The sequence below is a fragment of the Pristiophorus japonicus genome, chromosome 8 (genome assembly GCF_044704955.1).
Source record: "Pristiophorus japonicus isolate sPriJap1 chromosome 8, sPriJap1.hap1, whole genome shotgun sequence".
Taxonomy (NCBI): domain Eukaryota; kingdom Metazoa; phylum Chordata; class Chondrichthyes; family Pristiophoridae; genus Pristiophorus; species Pristiophorus japonicus.
Genome location: NC_091984.1, coordinates 47,434,226 through 47,452,135, shown reverse-complemented (window position 1 = coordinate 47,452,135; position 17,910 = coordinate 47,434,226). Strand labels below are relative to the sequence as shown.

General features: G+C 44.1%; 1 protein-coding gene across 2 annotated transcripts in view; it reads right to left on the bottom strand.

Annotated features, from left to right (window-relative positions):
• The window catches only part of LOC139268508 (BTB/POZ domain-containing protein 19-like), a 219,879-nt gene that overhangs the window by 195,560 nt on the left and 6,409 nt on the right, over nt 1–17,910 (bottom strand). For both annotated transcript variants that reach the window (XR_011594043.1, XM_070886750.1), the window contains exons 2-3: nt 15,058–15,283; nt 12,529–12,582 (exon numbers count right to left, since the gene is read on the bottom strand). Coding sequence is in view for 1 of the 2 variants with exons in the window: in XM_070886750.1 (XP_070742851.1) it covers nt 12,529–12,582; nt 15,058–15,283 (280 nt within the window). In the remaining variant the exon portion in view is untranslated. The remainder of the gene's footprint in view (nt 1–12,528; nt 12,583–15,057; nt 15,284–17,910) is intronic.

The window sequence follows — 17,910 nt, the reverse complement described above, 5'->3', positions numbered from 1 at the left end:
CCGCTCTTTCTCCATAACCTTTTATGTTCCTCCCTTTCAAATATTTATTCAGTTCCCTTTTAAATGATGTTATAGTGCCTGCCATGAAAGCTAGTTGTGGTAAACCATTCCACCTTCTGTGTGAATAAAGTTCTTCTCATGTTTTATTCTTTTGGTGATAATTCTGAACCTATGCCCCTTTCCTATTGATTCACTGAATCAGTGGAATGAATATTTCACTATTTACTTTTTCAAACCTTTTCAGAATTTTGATAATGTCTATTAAATCCCCTCTTAATCATCTCCATTACAAAAGTGGAGCTTGTATAAAGAAGAACAGCGAAGTAGACTAATTCTCCCTTTACATTACAGAATCGCTTTCAGCAGAAATGGTTCTATACTATGCTAGAGCTTCCAATAATGTGCAATCCACCCATTTGTATTGGGGGTTGGATTGCATAACACTGGCTGCAGAGAAACTACTGTATGTGCAAAATGTGACTTTAATTTCCAGTCCCTGGATGATGGAGGTAGGCCAGCAATGCCGGCTATCTAAATCAGAAAACATGGCAGGCAGTGGTGCTATTACAGTTGTGACACCGTTACCTTTTGAGGAATTCAAGAAAACCACCCCTTGAAGTGCTTGCCAGTACCTCCAGAAGCAGCAGAACAATCTCATTTACATTATGGCATTTCCCAAAGTTTAGGAGCTACTCTTAGACAGCAGCACTCCAGTATTGCTGGAGAGATATGCTGGAGTGGCTCCGAGGAGATTAGCTCCTAGGAGATACAGCTGTGTGATAGAATCATAGAAATTTATAGCATGGAAGGAGGCCATTTTGGCCCATCATGTCCGTGCCGGCCAACAAGAGGCTATCCAGCTCACATGGAGGGTAAACACCATCACGGACTGGAAGACAGAATGGCCTGTTCGCGTGTTGTAACTTCTATGTATAATGACAATGAAATGATTAAAAAGTCTGTAGTTTGCATGATCTCAAGGTTGACAAAATAATCCAATTGAAAACAAAAACATGGCAGACTTTGCACAGACAGTGAATGGTGGGAAGTAGAGCTCTGAGTATCCTATTGGGACAGCTAAGTGAGGAAAAATTCCAGATGTTATATCAATGCTGCCACAACATAGAGTAGAAAAGCACAAGGACATATTTATACCATCTTGGAGGAATTTCCAGTCAAATCTAAATCTAAATTAACGATAGTACAGGTCAAATAAATGCATTTCCTTATCGTTTTTCGAGAAGGAATACAATTTACTCACAAGTAGTAACTGTACATTTTGCATCAAATACATTTTTCTTTAAAGCTTAAATTCATCTATTTGTAAAGTTTAAACAACAACAACTTGTATTTATAAAGCGCCTTTAACATAGTGAAACATCCCAAGGTGCTTCACAGGAGTATTATGATATTTAAAAAATTTGACACTGAGCCACACAAGTAGAAATTCGTGCAGGTGACCAAAAACTTGGTCAAAGAGGTATATTTTAAAGGAGCTTCTTGAAGGAGGAAAGAGAGGCGGAGAGGTTTAGGCATGGAGTTCCAGAGCTTGGGGCCTAGGCAACAGAAGGCACGGCCATCAATGGTTGAGCAATTATAATCAGAGATGCTCAAGAGGGCAGAATTAGAGGAGCGCAGGCATCTCGGGGCAGTTGTGGGGCTGGAGGAGATTACAGAGATAGGGAGGGGTGAGGCCATGGAGGAATTTGAAAATAAGGATGAGAATTTTGAAATCGAGGCATTGCTCAATCAGGAGCCAATGTAGGTCAGCGAGCATGGACGATGGGTGAGCGGGACTTGGTGCGAGTTAGAACATGGGCAGCCAAGGTTTGGATCATCTCTACTTTACGTAGGGTAGAATGTGGGAGGCCAGCCAGGAATGGAATACACAAGTCTAGAGGTAACAAAGGCATGGATGTGGGCTTCAGCAGCGGATGAGCTGAGGCAAGAGCGGAGACGGGCGATGTTACAGGGTGGAAATATGCGGTCTTAGTTATGTTGCGGATATGTGGTCGAAAGCGCATTTCAGCAGCATAAACTAGGTCACTTGTCACTTTAATGCATTGAATCAAGAGTGGAGCACACAGGCAGGGGACAAGGAAGTATTTCTTGAAGGAAGGAAAATTTATATTTAAAATGAAACCACCTAAAAAGTATACAAAAAAATTGATGAAACTAATTTGTAAAATATATAATCACTAGACTCCCAAGATAATCTGAGAGTATAAAGGTAGATCGTTGGAAACCAGCATCGCGAGAGCGGGCTGCGAAGGAGGTTAAAGGTCGGCGGCAGCGAGAGGAGTGGCGGCAGATCGTTGGGAGCCAGCGTCGTAAGAGCGGGTGGCGCGGGAGGTTAAAGGTCGGCTGCAGCGAGAGGAGCAGTGGCAGATCGTTGGGAGCCAGCTGGTGCAGAGGATGAAGGTAAAACAAAGAAATAGAAAGAAATTGAAGGGTGACATCACAGCCAAGCGGGTAAGTGATTGGCTGGTGGATTGGTGAGTATTTAATCTTTTTTTTCTTCTTTGATTTCCTTATCAGTTGGTAACCTTTGACATTGTTGCCAAATTAAGTTAATTTAAGGGTTAAGTCATGGCAGGAGAGCCCAGATCCATGTCATGCTCCTCCTGTGCTATGTGGGAAGTCAGGAACGCACCTAGTGTCCCTGAAGACTAAACGTGCAGGAAGTGCATCCAGCTGCAGCATTGCGGCACTGGAGCTGCGCATGGGTTCACGCTGGAGCATCCGCGATGCTGAGGCTGAGGATGTCGTGAACAGCACGTTTAGTGAGTTGGTCACACCGCAGGTAAAGGTTACTCAAGCAGATAGGGAATGAGTGACCATCAGGCAGAGCAGCGGAAGGAAGGTAGTGCAGGGGTCCCCTGCAGTCATCCTCCTCCAAAACAGATACACCAGCTTGGGTGTTGTTGAGGGGGGCGGAGGGAATGACTCATAATGGGAAGAGCAGCAGCAGCCAAGTTCATGGCACTATGGGTGGCTCTGTTGCACAGGAGGGTAGGAAAAAGAGTGGGAGAGCTATAGTGATAGGGGATTCTATTGTAAGGGGAATAGATAGGTGTTTCTGCGGCCACAATCGAGACTCCAGGATGGTATGTTGCCTCCCTGGTGCAAGAGCGGCTGCAGGACATTTTGGAGGGGGAGGGTGAACAGCCAGTTGTCGTGGTGCATATAGGTACCAACGATATCGGTAAAAAACGGGATTAGGTCCTACAAGCTGAATTTAGGAAGCTAGGAGGTAAATTAAAAAGCAAGACCTCAAAGGTAGTAATCTCAGGATTGCTACCAGTGCCACGTGCTAGTCAGAGTAGGAATTGCAGGATAGCTCAGATGAATATGTGGCTTGAGCAATGGTGCAAGAGGGATGGATTCAAATTCCTGGGGCATTGGAACTGGTTCTGGGGGAGGTGGGACCAGTACAAACTGGACGGTCTGCACCTGGGCAGGACCGGAACCAATGTCCTAGGGGGAGTGTTTGCTAGTGCTGTTGGGGAGGGGTTAAACTAATATGGCAGGGGGATGTGAACCTATGCAGGAAGACAGAGGGAAGTAAAATGGGGACAGAAGCAAAAGATAGAAAGAGGAACAGTAAAAGTGGAGGGCAGAGAAACCTAAGGCAAAAATGAAAAAGGGCCACATTACAGCAAAATTCTAAAGGGACAAAGTGTGTTAAAAAGACAAGCCTGAAGGCTCTGTGCCTCAATGCGAGGCGTATTCCTAATAAGGTGGACGAATTAACTGCATAGACAGCTATTAACGAATATGATATAATTGGGATTACAGAGACATGGCTTCAGGGTGACCAAGGCTGGGAACTCAACATCCAGGGGTATTCAGGAAGGATAGACAGAAAGGAAAAGGAGGTGGGGTAGCGTTGCTGGTTAAAGAGGAAATTAATGCAATAGTAATGAAGGACATTAGTTTGGATGATGTGGAATCTATATGGGTAGAGCTGCGGAATACCAAAGGACGGAAAACGCTAGTGGGTGTTGTGTACAGACCACCAAACAATGGTAGTGAGGTTGGGGACAGCAAGAAACACGATGTTAGGGATGCGTGCAATAAAGGTACAGCAGTTATCATGGGCGACTTTAATCTATATACATATTGGGCTAACCAAACTGGTAGCAATATGGTGGAGGAGGATTTCCTGGAGTGTATTAGGGATGGTTTTCTAGACCAATATGTCGAGGAACCAACCAGAGGGCTGGCCATCCTAGACTGGGTGATGTGTAATAAGAAAGGGCTAATTAGCAATCTTGTTGTGCGAGACCCCTTGGGGAAGAGTGACCATAATATGGTACAATTCTTTATTAAGATGGAGAGTGACACAGTTAATTCAGAGATTAGGGTCCTGAACTTAAGGAAAGGTAACTTCGATGGTATGAGACGTGAATTGGCAAGAATAGACTGGCGAATGATACTTAAAGGATTGAGATGGATAGGCAATGGCAAACATTTAAAGATCACATGGATGAACTTCAACAATTGTACATCCCTGTCTGGCGTAAATATAAAACGGGGAAGGTGGCTAAACCGTGACTAACAAGGGAAATTAGGGATACTGTTAAATCCAAGGAAGAGGCATATAAATTGGCCAGAAAAAGCAGCAAACCTGAGGACTAGGAGAAATTTTGAATTCAGCAGAGGAGGTCAAAGGGTTTAATTTGGAGGGGGAAAATAGAGTATGAGAGGAAGCTTGCAGGGAACATAAAACTGACTGCAAAAGCTTCTATAGATATGTGAAGAGGAAAAGATGAGTCAGAATCAGGTGAATTTATAATGGGGAACAAAGAAATGGCAGACCAATTGAACAAATACTTTGGTTCTGTCTTCATGAAGGTAGACACAAATAACCTTCCGGAAATACTAGGGGATCAAGGGTCTAGCGAGAAGGAGGAACTGAAGGAAATCCTTATTACAGGAAATTGTATTAAGGAAATTGATGGGATTGAAGGCCGATAAATCCCCAGACCTGATAGTCTGCATCCCAGAGTACTTAAGGAAGTGGCCCTAGAAATAGTGGATGCATTGGTAATCATTTTCCAACAGTCAATCGACTCTGGATTAGTTCCTAAGGACTGGAGGGTAGCTAATGTAACACCACTTTTTAAAACAGGACGGAGAGAAAAAATGGGGAATTACAGACCAGTTAGCCTGACATCAGTAGTGGGGAAAATGTTGGAATCAATTATTAAACATGAAATAGCAGCGCATTTGGAAAGCAGTGACATGATCGGTCCAAGTCAGCATGGATTTACGAAAGGGAAATCATGCTTGACAAATCTTCTAGAATTTTTTGAGGATGTAACTAGTGGAGTGGACAAGGGAGAAGCAGTCGATGTGGCGTATTTGGACTTTCAAAAGGCTTTTGACAAGGTTCCACACAAGAGATTGGTGTGCAAAATTAAAGCACATGGTATTGGGGGTAATGTACTTATGTGGACAAAGAACTGGTTGGCAGACAGGAAGCAGAGAGTCGGGATAAACGGGTCCTTTTCAGAATGGCAGGCAGTGACTAGTGGGGTGCCGCAAGGCTCAGTGCTGGGAAATCAGCTATTTACAATATATATCAATGATTTAGATGAACGAGTTGAGTGTAATATCTCCAAGTTTGCAGATGACACTAAGCTGGGTGGCGGTGTGAGCTGTGAGGAGGATGCTAAGAGGCTGCAGGGTGACTTGGACAGGTTAGGTGAATGGGCAAATGCATGGCAGATGCAGTATAATGTGGATAAATGTGAGGTTATCCACTTTGGTGGCAAAAACAGGAAGGCAGAATATTATCTGAATGGTGGCAGATTAGGAAAAGGGGAGGTGCAACAAGACCTGGGTGTCATGGTACATCAGTCACTGAAAGTTGGCATGCAGGTACAGCAGGCAGTGAAGAAGGCAAATGGCATGCTGGCCTTCATAGCTAGGGAATTTGAGTATAGGAGCAAGTCGGTCTTACTACAGTTATACAGGGCCTTGGTGAGGCCTCACCTGGAATACTGTGTTCAGTTTTGGTCTCCTAATCTGAGGAAAGACGTTCTTGCTATTGAGGGAGTGCAGCAAAGATTCACCAGACTGATTCCCGGGATGGCAGGACTGACATATGAAGAGAGACTGGATCGACTGGGCCTGTATTCACTGGAGTTTAGAAGAATGAGAGGGGATTTCATAGAAACGTATAAAATTCTGACAGGACTGGACAGGTTAGATGCAGGAAGAATGCTCCCGATGTTGGGGAAGTCCAGAACTAGCAGCCAGGTTCATGGCACCATAGGTGGCTCTGCTGCACAGAAGTGTGGGAAAAAGAGTGGGAGAGCTATAGTGATAGGGGATGCTATTGTAAGGGGAATAGATAGGAGTTTCTGCGGTCGCAACCAAGACTCCAGGATGATATGTTGCCTCCCTGGTGCAAGGGTCAAGGATGTCTCGGAGCGGCTGCAGAGCATTCTGGAGAGGGAGGGTGAACAGCCAGTTGTCGTGGTACATGTAGGTACCAACGATATAGGTAAAAAGCGGGACGTGGTCCTACAAGCTGAATTTATGGAGCTAGGAGTTAAATTAAAAAGTAGGACCTCAAAGGTAGTAATCTCTGGATTGCTACCAGTGCCACGTGCTAATCAGAGTAGAGGGAGCAGGATAGTTAGAATAAATACGTGGCTTGAGCAGTGGTGCAAGAGGGAGGGATTCAAATTCCTGGAACATTGGAACCAGTTCTGGGGGAAGTGCGACCTGTAGAAAAGGGACAGTTTGTACTTGGGCAGGACTGGAACTGATGTCCTGGGGGTAACATTTGCTAATGCAGTTCGGGAGTGTTTAAACTAATATGGCAGGGGGATGGGAACCTATGCAGCGAGACAAGGCGATGTAATATGGAGTCAGAAACAGATGGTAGAAAGGTAAAAAGCAATAGTGGAAGGCCGAGTAAACAAAGACAAGAAACAAAAAAGGGCACACTACATCATAATTCTAAAAGGACAAAGGGTGTTAAAAAAGAAGCCTGAAGGCTTTGTGTCTTAATGCAAGGAGTATCTGTAATAAGGTGGATGAATTAACTGTGCAAATAGATGTTAACAGATATGATGTGATTGGGATTTCAGAGAAGTGGCTCTAGGATGATCAGGGCTGGGAACTCAACATCCAAAGGTATTCAACATTCAGGAAGGATAGAATAAAAGGAAAAGGAGGTGGGATAGCATTGCTGGTTAAAGAGGAGATTAATGCAATAGTTAGGAAGGACATTAGCTTGGATGATGTGGAATCTACATGGGTAGAGCTACAGAACACCAAAGGGCAAAAACATTAGTGCGAATTGTGTACAGACCTCCAAACAGTAGTAGTGATGTTGGGGAGGGCATCAAACAGGAAATTAGGGGTGCATGCAATAAAGGTGCAGCAGTTATCATGGGTGACTTTAATATGCATATAGATTGGGCTAACCAAACTGGAAGCAATACGGTGGAGGAGGATTTCCTGGAGTGCATAAGGGATGGTTTTCTAGACCAATATGTTGAGGAACCAACAAGGGGGGGAGGCCATCTTAGACTGGGTGTTGTGTAATGAGAGAGGATTAATTAGCAATCTCGTTGTGCAAGGCCCCTTGGGGAAGAGTGACCATAATATGGTGGAATTCTACATTAGGATGGAGAATGAAACAGTTAATTCAGAGACCATGGTCCAGAACTTAAAGACAGGTAACTTTGAAAGTATGAGGCATGAATTGGCTAGGATAGATTGGCGAATGATACTTAAGGGGTTGACAGTGCGTGGGCAATAGCAGACATTTAGAGACTGCATGGATGAACTACAACAATTGTACATCCCTGTCTGGCATAAAAATAAAAAAGGGAAGGTGGCTCAACCGTGGCTATCAAGGGAAATCAGGGATCGTATTAAAACCAAGGAAGTGGGATACAAATTGGCCAGAAATAGCAGCAAACCCAGAGACTGGGACAAATTTAGAACTCAGCAGAGGAGGACAAAGGGTTTGATTAGGGCAGGGAAAATAGATTACGCGAGGAAGCGTGCAGGGAACATTAAGACGGACTGCAAAAGCTTCTATAGATATGTAAAGATAAAAAGGTTAGTAAAGACAAACGTAGGTCCCCTGCAGTCAGAATCAGAGGAAGTCATAACGGGGAACAAAGAAATAGCAGACCAATTGAACAAGTACTTTGGTTCGGTATTCACTAAGGAGGACACAAACAACCTTCCAGATATAAAAGGGGTCAGAGGGTCCAGTAAGAAGTAGGAACTGAGGGAAATCCTTATTAGTCGGGAAATTGTGTTGGGGAAATTGATGGGATTGAAGGCCGATAAATCCACAGGGCCTGATGGACTGCATCCCAGAGTATTTAAGGAGGTGGCCTTGGAAATAGCGGATGCATTCACAGTCATTTTCCAACATTCCGTAGACTCTGGACCAGTTCCTATGGAGTGGGGGGTAGCCAATGTAACCCCATTTTTTAAAAAAGGAGGGAGAGAGAAAACAGGGAATTATAGACCGGTCAGCCTGACATCGGTAGTGGGTAAAATGATGGAATCAATTATTAAGGATGTCATAGCAGCGCATTTGGAAAGAGGTGACATGATAGGTCCAAGTCAGCACGGATTTGTGAAAGGGAAATCATGCTTGACAAATCTTCTGGAATTTTTTGAGGATGTTTCCAGTAAAGTGGACAAGGGAGAACCAGTTGATGTGGTGTACTTAGACTTTCAGAAGGCCTTCGACAAAGTCCCACACAAGAGATTAATGTGCAAAGTTAAAGCACATGGGATTGGGGGTAGTGTGCTGACATGGATTGAGAACTGGTTGTCAGACAGGAAGCAAAGAGTAGGAGTAAATGGGTACTTTTCAGAATGGCAGGCAGTGGCAAGTGGGGTACCGCAAGGTTCTGTGCTGGGGCCCCAGCTGTTTACATTGTACATTAATGATTTAGACGAGGGGATTAAATGTAGTATCTCCAAATTTGCGGATGACACTATGTTGGGTGGCAGTGTGAGCTGCGAGGAGGATGCTATGAGGCTGCAGAGCGACTTGGATAGGTTACGTGAGTGGGCAAATGCATGGCAGATGAAGTATAATGTGGATAAATGTGAGGTTAACCACTTTGGTGGTAAAAGCAGAGAGACAGACTATTATCTGAATGGTGACAGATTAGGAAAAGGGGAGGTGCAACGAGACCTGGGTGTCATGGTACATCAATCATTGAAGGTTGGCATGCAGGTACAGCAGGCAGTTAAGAAAGCAAATGGCATGTTGGCCTTCATAGCAAGGAGTTTTGAGTACAGGGGCAGGGAGGTGTTACTACAGTTGTACAGGGCCTTGGTGAGGCCACACCTGGAGTATTGTGTACAGTTTTGGTCTCCTAACTTGAGGAAGGACATTCTTGCTATTGAGGGAGTGCAGCGAAGGTTCACCAGACTGATTCCCGGGATGGTGGGACTGACCTATCAAGAAAGACTGGATCAACTGGGCTTGTATTCACTGGAGTTCAGAAGAATGAGAGGGGACCTCATAGAAACGTTTAAAATTCTGATGGGTTCAGACAGGTTAGATGCAGGAAGAATGTTCCCAATGTTAGGGAAGTCCAGAACCAGGGGTCACAGTCTAAGGATAAGGGGTAAGCCATTTAGGATCGAGATGAGAAGAAACTTCTTCACCCAGAGAGTGGTGAACCTGTGGAATTCTCTACCACAGAAAGTTGTTGAGGCCAATTCACTAAATGTATTCAAAAAGGAGTTAGATGTAGTCCTTACTACTAGGGGGATCAAGAGGTATGGCGAGAAAGCAGGAATTGGGTACTGAAGTTGCATGTTCAGCCATGAACTCATTGAATGGCAGTGCAGGCTCGAAGGGCCGAATGGCCTACTCCTGCACCTATTTTCTATGTTTCTAACCAGGGGTCACAGTCTCAGGATAAAGGGTAAGCCATTTAGGACCGAGATGAGGAGAAACTTCTTCACTCAGAGAGTTGTTAATCTGTGGAATTCTCTACCACAGAGAGTTGTTGATGCCAGTTCGTTAGATATATTCAAGTGGGAGTTAGAAATGGCCCTTATGGCTAAAGGGATACAGAGGTATGGAGAGAAAGCAGGAAAGGGGTACTGAGGTGAATGATCAGCCATGATCTTATTGAATGGTGGTGCAGGCTCGAAGGGCCGAATGGCCTACTCCTGCACCTAGTTTCTATGTTTCTTCTAGGCTATCTGTGCAAATTCCATAAGCAATGATGAATCACAATATAGGCTATATTATGAAATTAGGAAGTTACACTGTGTAAGACTTTATGAATCACTGCTCATCCTAAAGATATCTGTTGAACCACCGGTTGAGCTCCCAGTTAAACATAGAAGCATAGAAAATAGGTGCAGGAGTAGGCCATTCAGCTCTTCGAGCTTGCACCACCTTTCAATAAGATCATGGTTGATCATTCCCTCAGTACCCCTTTCCTGCTTTCTCTCCATACCCCTTGATCCCCTTAGCCGTAAGGACCATTTCTAATTCCCTCTTGAATATATCTAATGAACTGGCATCAACAACTCTCTGTGGTAGAGAATTCCACAGATTAACAACTCTCTGAGAGAAGAAGTTTCTCCTCATCTCGGTCCTAAATGGCTTACCCTTTATCCTTAGACTGTGATCCCTGGTTCTGGACTTCCCCATTCTGGAACATTCTTCCTGCATCTAACCTGTCCAGTCCTGTCAGAATTTTAGGTTTCTTTGAGATCCCCTCTCATTCTTCTAAACTCCAGTGAATACAGGCCCAGTCAATCCAGTCTCTCATCATGTCAGTCCTGCCATGCCGGGAATCAGTCTGGTGAACCTTCGCTGCACTCCCTCAATAACAAGAACGTCCTTCCTCAGATTAGGAGACCAAAACTGAACACAATATTCCAGGTGAGGCCTCACCAAGGCCCTGTACAACTGGAGTAAGACCTCCCTGCTTCTATACTCAAATCCCCTAGCAATGAAGGCCACATTGCCATTTGCCTTCTTCACCGCCTGCTGTACCTGCATGCCAACTTTCAGTGACTGATGTACCATGACACTCAGGTCTTGTTGCACCTCCCCTTTTCCTAATCCGCCACCATTCAGATAATATTCTGCCTTCACGTTTTTTCCACCAAAGTGGGTAACCTCACATTTATCCACATTATACTGCATCTGCCATGCATTTGCCCACTCACCAACCTGTTCAAGTCACCCTGAAGCCTCTTAGCATCCTCCTCACAGCTCACACTGCCACCCGGCTTAGTGTCATCTGCAAACTTGGAGATATTGCATTCAATTCCTTCGTCTAAATCATTCATGTATATTGTAAATAGCTGGGGTCCCAGCACTGAGCCCTGCGGCACCCCACTAGCCACTGCCTGCCATTCGGAAAAGGACCCGTTTATCTCGACTCTCTGCTTCCTGTCTTCCAACCAGTTCTCTATCCATGTCAATACATTACCCCCAATGCTATGTGCTTTAATTTTGCACAACAATCTCTTGTGTGGGACCTTGTCAAAAACTTGTTGAAAGTCCAAATACACCACATCCACTGGTTCTCCCTTGTCCACTTTACTAGTTACATCCTCAAAAACATTCTAGAAGATTTGTCAAGCATGATTTCCCTTTCATAAATCTATGCTGACTTGGACTGATCCTCTCACTGCTTTCCAAATGTGCTGCTATTTCATCTTTAATAATTGATTCCAACATTTTCCCCATTTACCGATGTCAGGCTAACCGGTCTATAATTCCCTGTTTGCTCCCTCCCTCCTTTTTTAAAAAGTGGGGGTACCTTAGCTATCCTCCAGTCCATAGGAATTGATGCAGAGTCGATTGACTATTGGAAAATGACCACCAATGCATCCACTATTTCTAGGGCCACTTCCTTAAGTACTCTGGGATGCAGACCATCAGGCCCTGGGGATTTATCGGCCTTCAATCCCATCAATTTCCCTAACACAATTTCCTGACTAATAAGGATATCCTTCAGTTTTTCCTTCTCGCTGGATCCTCTGCCTCATCCTCTGCCTCATCCTTATTTTCAAATCCCTCCATGGCCTCGCCCCTCTCTGTCTCTGTAATCTCTTTTAGCCCCACAACCCCACGTGTGTCTGCGCTTCTCAAATTCTGCACTCTTGAGCATCCCTGATGATAACTGCTCAACCACCGGTGGACGTGCCTTCAGCTGCCTGGGCCCTAAGCTCTCGAACTCCCTCCCTAAACCTCTCCGCCTCACTACCTCTCTTTCCTCCTTTAAGACGCTCCTTAAAACCTACCTCTTTGACCCAGCTTTTGGTCATCTGCTGTAATTTCTTATGTGGCTCAGTGCCAAATTTAATGTTTTATCTTATAAGATTACTGCGAAGTGCCTTGGGACATTTTACTACATTAAAGGCACTATATAAATAAAAGTTGTTGTTGTTGATGAACTGAGCTATGTATTTTAGATTTTTGCATACCCACTGCAACAGGCTACATCCCTCTTCTGATCTCATTATCCAGGTATTATTTATCAGGTGTCTTACCTTTTGAAGATCATCTAACCCATATTCCACTGCTGACGTGAGTACATCCAGAGCCTGAAGAATTGAAAAAAGTTATCAGAAGGTGGAAGCAAACAAATTTGTGGAGATCGTCATTATCGTGCATTAGTGCCGACCTATTTAATTAAAGGGATACAGGGTACTTTAATCTTGTAGTAAGAATGATGTGTACATATGTCACTGTTAATCATTTTCAACAAGTTGCAAGCAGTCTCCATATGGGATTTTGTGCTCCACCGTATAATGAAGTCACAAAAGGGATTCGCTTGGAGGATATTCACTCCACATCATTGGCAAGAACGGCATCAGCTGTGTGTTGCAGACCAGTCATGGGCTTTTTGTTATTTTTATTAAGTCCCTTTGCTAAAGTGTAGAAGATACTCAACTGAGACTGAAAAGAATAACTTTTGAAAAAATATATATTGAAAACACAGTTGTTCCCCTTGGATATAATGTTTTTGGAATGGTCCCTATTCAATGGAATTCTTTTTTCTCGTGATATTGCAAAGATGGAGGGGAAAAATATTGAAAAGAAAAAGTCATTACACCCGAGCAACTCTTTGCAACTGCCTAAGAAATAGCTTAAACAGAGGACTGGAAGCCATTGCGTTCTAGCCCAGTCAGCTGAGGAACAGTATATGACACAGGGTTGTGGAATCTAAAGAGGAGGGAAAAAATTCAAAACAAGTGGACAGAATTTTTGCTATTAGGACTTCTTACAGCAGTGCAAAATGTGGACCTGTGTAACTCTCACTGAATTGGTCTGATGTGGCTCCCAGTCCCTCCATTTTACATCACCCCAAGAGTTTAATATCCTTCTCTTTCCATGATCTCATGCAAATTTGTTGCTTATTGGAATACCATGCCTTCATCTTCCATCTCTGTGTTTACTTTTTACATCAAGTTAAGAGCATTGATAACTCCAGCCGTTTGTACAGCAGACTCAGTAACATGCTCATTTTCTCATTATACAGGTACTTGCTAAGATTTCAAAAGGTAATGTTAAGAATATTTATTTCTAGCTCCCCAGGTGACTCAGTTGGTAAAGTAAGCATGTAGTTGAGCCATGTAAATCAGAAGGTCTCAGATTCAATTCCTGATCTCTGCAAAGTTAGCCACTTAGTCAAGGGAAGTGAATAAAATGCCACTCCTGATTGCTATTCTTTATCCCGCTTGCCTCTCCCCGCTTTAAAGTCCACTGGAATAGATACTGGGTGAGGATGGTTTTGGGTTTGACTGTGATCCCCCTAGTCAAAGAGCCTCAGTCAATGTCTAAATTCACAAATGAAGAATGGCTACATAAACAAAGTTCCAGAGGATGATGGCGCTCATAAAACCATACCTCAGCATAAATCAGCATCTTCAGAAGAGCGGGAGTAAATGAATAAAATAAAATTCAATAGATACAAATCACTCCCAAGAGAATGGGTAGTGCAGTGGGTCTGCATACTGACCTTCGACCTCTGGGACACAATCTGCTCAGATTGATAACAGATAAGCCTCCTCTTTCTACTGAAAATGCCTTATATGTAAGGAATTTCAGATTTCTCAGTCTATGCTTTGTGTGGTCAGACATTTTGTTCTCAAATTCAACTGAGAAATGTCTGGCAAGGAATAATATTATGGTTAGCAGAAAGTTTATTTACAGTTAGGCAAAAAAAATAAGTTTTGAAGCTATAATTTTTCATTTGCAAGACATTTCTTGGTTTCGCAAACTTTAGGCTCTCCTCCAGTATAGTTTGTGAATCCTACAAGCATCTAGTGACAGATCTGCAGCAAATCAATGTTGCAACATGTCTAGTTTTGAATATTATCTGTTCACCCACCCCAATCAATAAGAACAGTTTCGTTTTCAATTGATGAATGGGGATTCAAATTCTATCACAGTACAAGGACTACTGAATAAACAAATCTGAAGATTTTGTTTAGTATGTGGCAAACCAAATGCTCTGAGCTAATGATTTCACTGTTATATGTAGCTCCCAGAGTAACCTGCGATAAAGATTCCAATGTAGTATAAAGTGGAGACTCAGCAAGTGATTAAAGATAATGATTCCAATGCAACATGGGACTTGATCACTGCAATAAGCTCTTCAGCACAGTTACAAAGACAGAGAACGCAACTCCTCTTGCTAAATTGGTGGCCAAGCGGAAAGCAGTCTACCTCTCCCAGTCTATGGAGGGACTATCCAACTGTTATTAATGGCACTATTTCTGCGACTGGCAATCCCTCTCTTTGAGACAAAGATTTAATTTTCAGTTAAAAATAAAAGTATTTAGAATTAAATCTCAGCATTAAATGAAATCCGTAAAGGAACCACTAGCATCATCGTGACACTGACAGACCTCACAACTTCCAAAAGCCCAGAGCTTTGCTCCATCCAGCAACATAGTCTACAACGCTCTACACAAGCCTTCTCATAACTGCAACGGCAGGCAGCCAGTTCGCTCAGTTGGTCAACCGCCCCGGTTAAAAATCTATCCATCTACCCCAGAAAGTCATGTACTCACTATTTTGCTGCTCAGTATCACACAGTTTGTGTAGAGAAACTCAACCACAGCCAGGAAGACGTCTGGCTGCACATCTGAAAGAACAAATGGAATGTCAGCTTCCTTTGCATCACATGACAGAAGTTGCTTGGCGAACATGGTGCTAAACGCCTCGCAGCGATACGCTAAGATGCAGCGGTGGGCATACACCACTTTCCTCTCCTCTCCCACAATGAATTTTACATCGCTGGTTAAAAAAAAACACACAAAAAAAATACAAATTAGTAACAACGCTCACACAAATATTAAAACCTTTTGGATGCTTATCCCGCAGAACAAATGGAAAATCCGTACGATTGGCACAATACCATAATTGGTACTTTAAAAGTCTCAATTGCTACATAGATCAGAGTGCCTCAAAGGACTGTGCTAGATCATGGTTACTATGCTTTATATTGCTAAGTTTATAGAAGCAATTTTGCAGAAAAGAACCATAAAAGGACTACAATTCTTGGCATGCAACAGTAACAATGATTTTCTCCCTTCTCCTACTCTCCTGATGGTGATAATTCACTGTTGGGATATAGTTCCACTGCCATCAGTTACTATATGATGCGGAAGTACTCATTCTTCACATGCGAGCCTTCCCAAAAAGACTATTCGACTGTGGAAAGTATCACGAGCAAGCCCAATCCTGGCCTCGTGTAAAGTGTAAGTTGAAGTACTATCAGCAGGGTTTAACAAATAGTCTTCAGGAGTGGAGGTTTTTTTTTCCCTCCCTAACTCAAGGGCACTGTGTTCAATACTAAACCCTCCTGTCACTCTAGCTGACAGCTAACCATAAAATGGATTTAAAAAGCTATAGTCTGACAATGCAGCAGCTCAGCTGCCCTACCCCGCTAGCCAGCTATTGCCATGCATTTCCCAGGCTCAGTGACATTTCAGCATGCATCTCTGCTCCTAACAAACCTTCCATTCATCCCACAGCTCTGCTGGTTGGCAGTGATCTTGGTGAAGATTGAAATGGAACAAATAACATTGCCTTTCGTCACTATGATGCAAATAACAACACAGAAAGCATAAAATCTCTTTAACCAAGCTTTTCGTCACCACTCCTAATGTCTCCGCCTTTGGGTCAGTGTCAATTTTTGTCTGATCATGCCCCTGTGAAGTGGCTTAGGAGGCTCTATGTTAAAGGTTATATATAAATGCAAGTTGTTGTTGTTGAACTCCAGCAGCTCATTTTGAATGCCTTTTAGATGCTGCATTGCACCATGGCCAGGTATGGAAAGGCTTGGACATGCAGCACAAAGTGGAACAAAGTCCAACTAATGCTTCTGGGCTGCCACAAAACTTTTAGCGGTGATGTCAGTTTGGGTTGATTCCAAGATTCTTCTGGCTACTGACAGTCTGAGGTTGGGCCATATGGAACAGAGATCATTAAAAGCAAAGATAAATTCCTATTAGAGAACGTGGCTAGTTATGCCAAATGTGGTTCCCAGCAACACATCAGCTGCCTTTAATCCGAGGGATGAAGAGTGTAAATGTTGCAAGAGCGGTTTGCTTACGACGATGAGAAAATCACCAGACATAGGGCTCGTTTTCTGGTGTATTGCCAGAGTTGCGCCGCTTATTTAGGTCCAGAAATGCGCCAGAAAAATATGTCCAAAGTTTCCCCAATGTTTGTATTGTAATCCGCATGCGCGCCGTGTGGCCAGTCGCCTCGGGGGGTGGAGTCTGCTGTCTGCGCCGAAAAGCGCAGCCGGGCCTTCTGCGCATGCGCAGGAAAAAAAACTCACATTCTTGACGTCGCTGAAATGGCCGCGCATACGCAGTAGAGCTCCGAATTGGCAATCGGCCTGAGTGAGGTGCCTTCCTGGTCCGCTGTGGCCCCGAGTGAGGTCCGGTCAGTGCGATCCCTCCCCCGCCGAACCTCTCCGGTCTCCGAGTGAGGTGCCTTCCTGGTCCGCTGTGACGGACCCCCGAGTGCGTGCTTTCCCGGTCCGCTGTGGCCCCCGAGTGCCGGTCCCAGTCCGCTGTGGCCCCAAGTGAGTGCCGGTCAGTTTGCTCCTTCCCCCGCCGAGCTTCTCCGGTCCCCAGTGCATGCCTTCTCGGTCTGTGGCCCCCGAGTGGGTGCCGGTCAGTGCACTCCCTCCCCCGCCGAGCCTCTCCGGTCCTCAATGAGTGCCGGTCCAGGTCCGTTCCGCTTCCCGCCCATAGCCCAGGCCGAATGGCCTCCAATTTACTTACCTGCACCAATTTCTTTAACTCTCCGCAAGGGTTTTCTCGATAGGCCACATTCGGTGGCCTAAGCAGAAATGGAGTAACTATCAGCTGGCCAGAAGGATAAACAGAAAGGAAAAGGAGGTGGGGTAGCGTTACTGGTTAAAGAGGAGATTAACATAATAGCAAGGAAGGACATTAGCTTGAATGATGTGGAATCTGCATGGGTAGAGTTGCGAAACACCAAAGGACAGAAAACACTTGTGGGAGTTGTGTACAGACCACCAAACAGTAGTAGTGAGGTTGGGGATGGCATCAAACAGGAAATTAGGGATGCGTGCAATAAAGGCACAGCAGTTATCATGGGCGACATTAATCTATATACACATTGGGCTAACTAAACTGATAGCAATTCGTTGGAAGAGGATTTCCTGGAGTGCATAAGGGATGGTTTTCTAGACCAGTATGTCGAGGAACCAACTAGAGAGCTGGCCATCCTAGACTGGCTGTTGTGTAATGAGAGAGGATTAATTAGCAATCTTGTTAATATGGTAGAATTCTTCATTAAGATGGAGAGTCACATAGTTAATTCAGAGACTAGGGTCCTGAACTTAAAGAAAGGTAACTTCGATGATATGAGACGTGAATTGG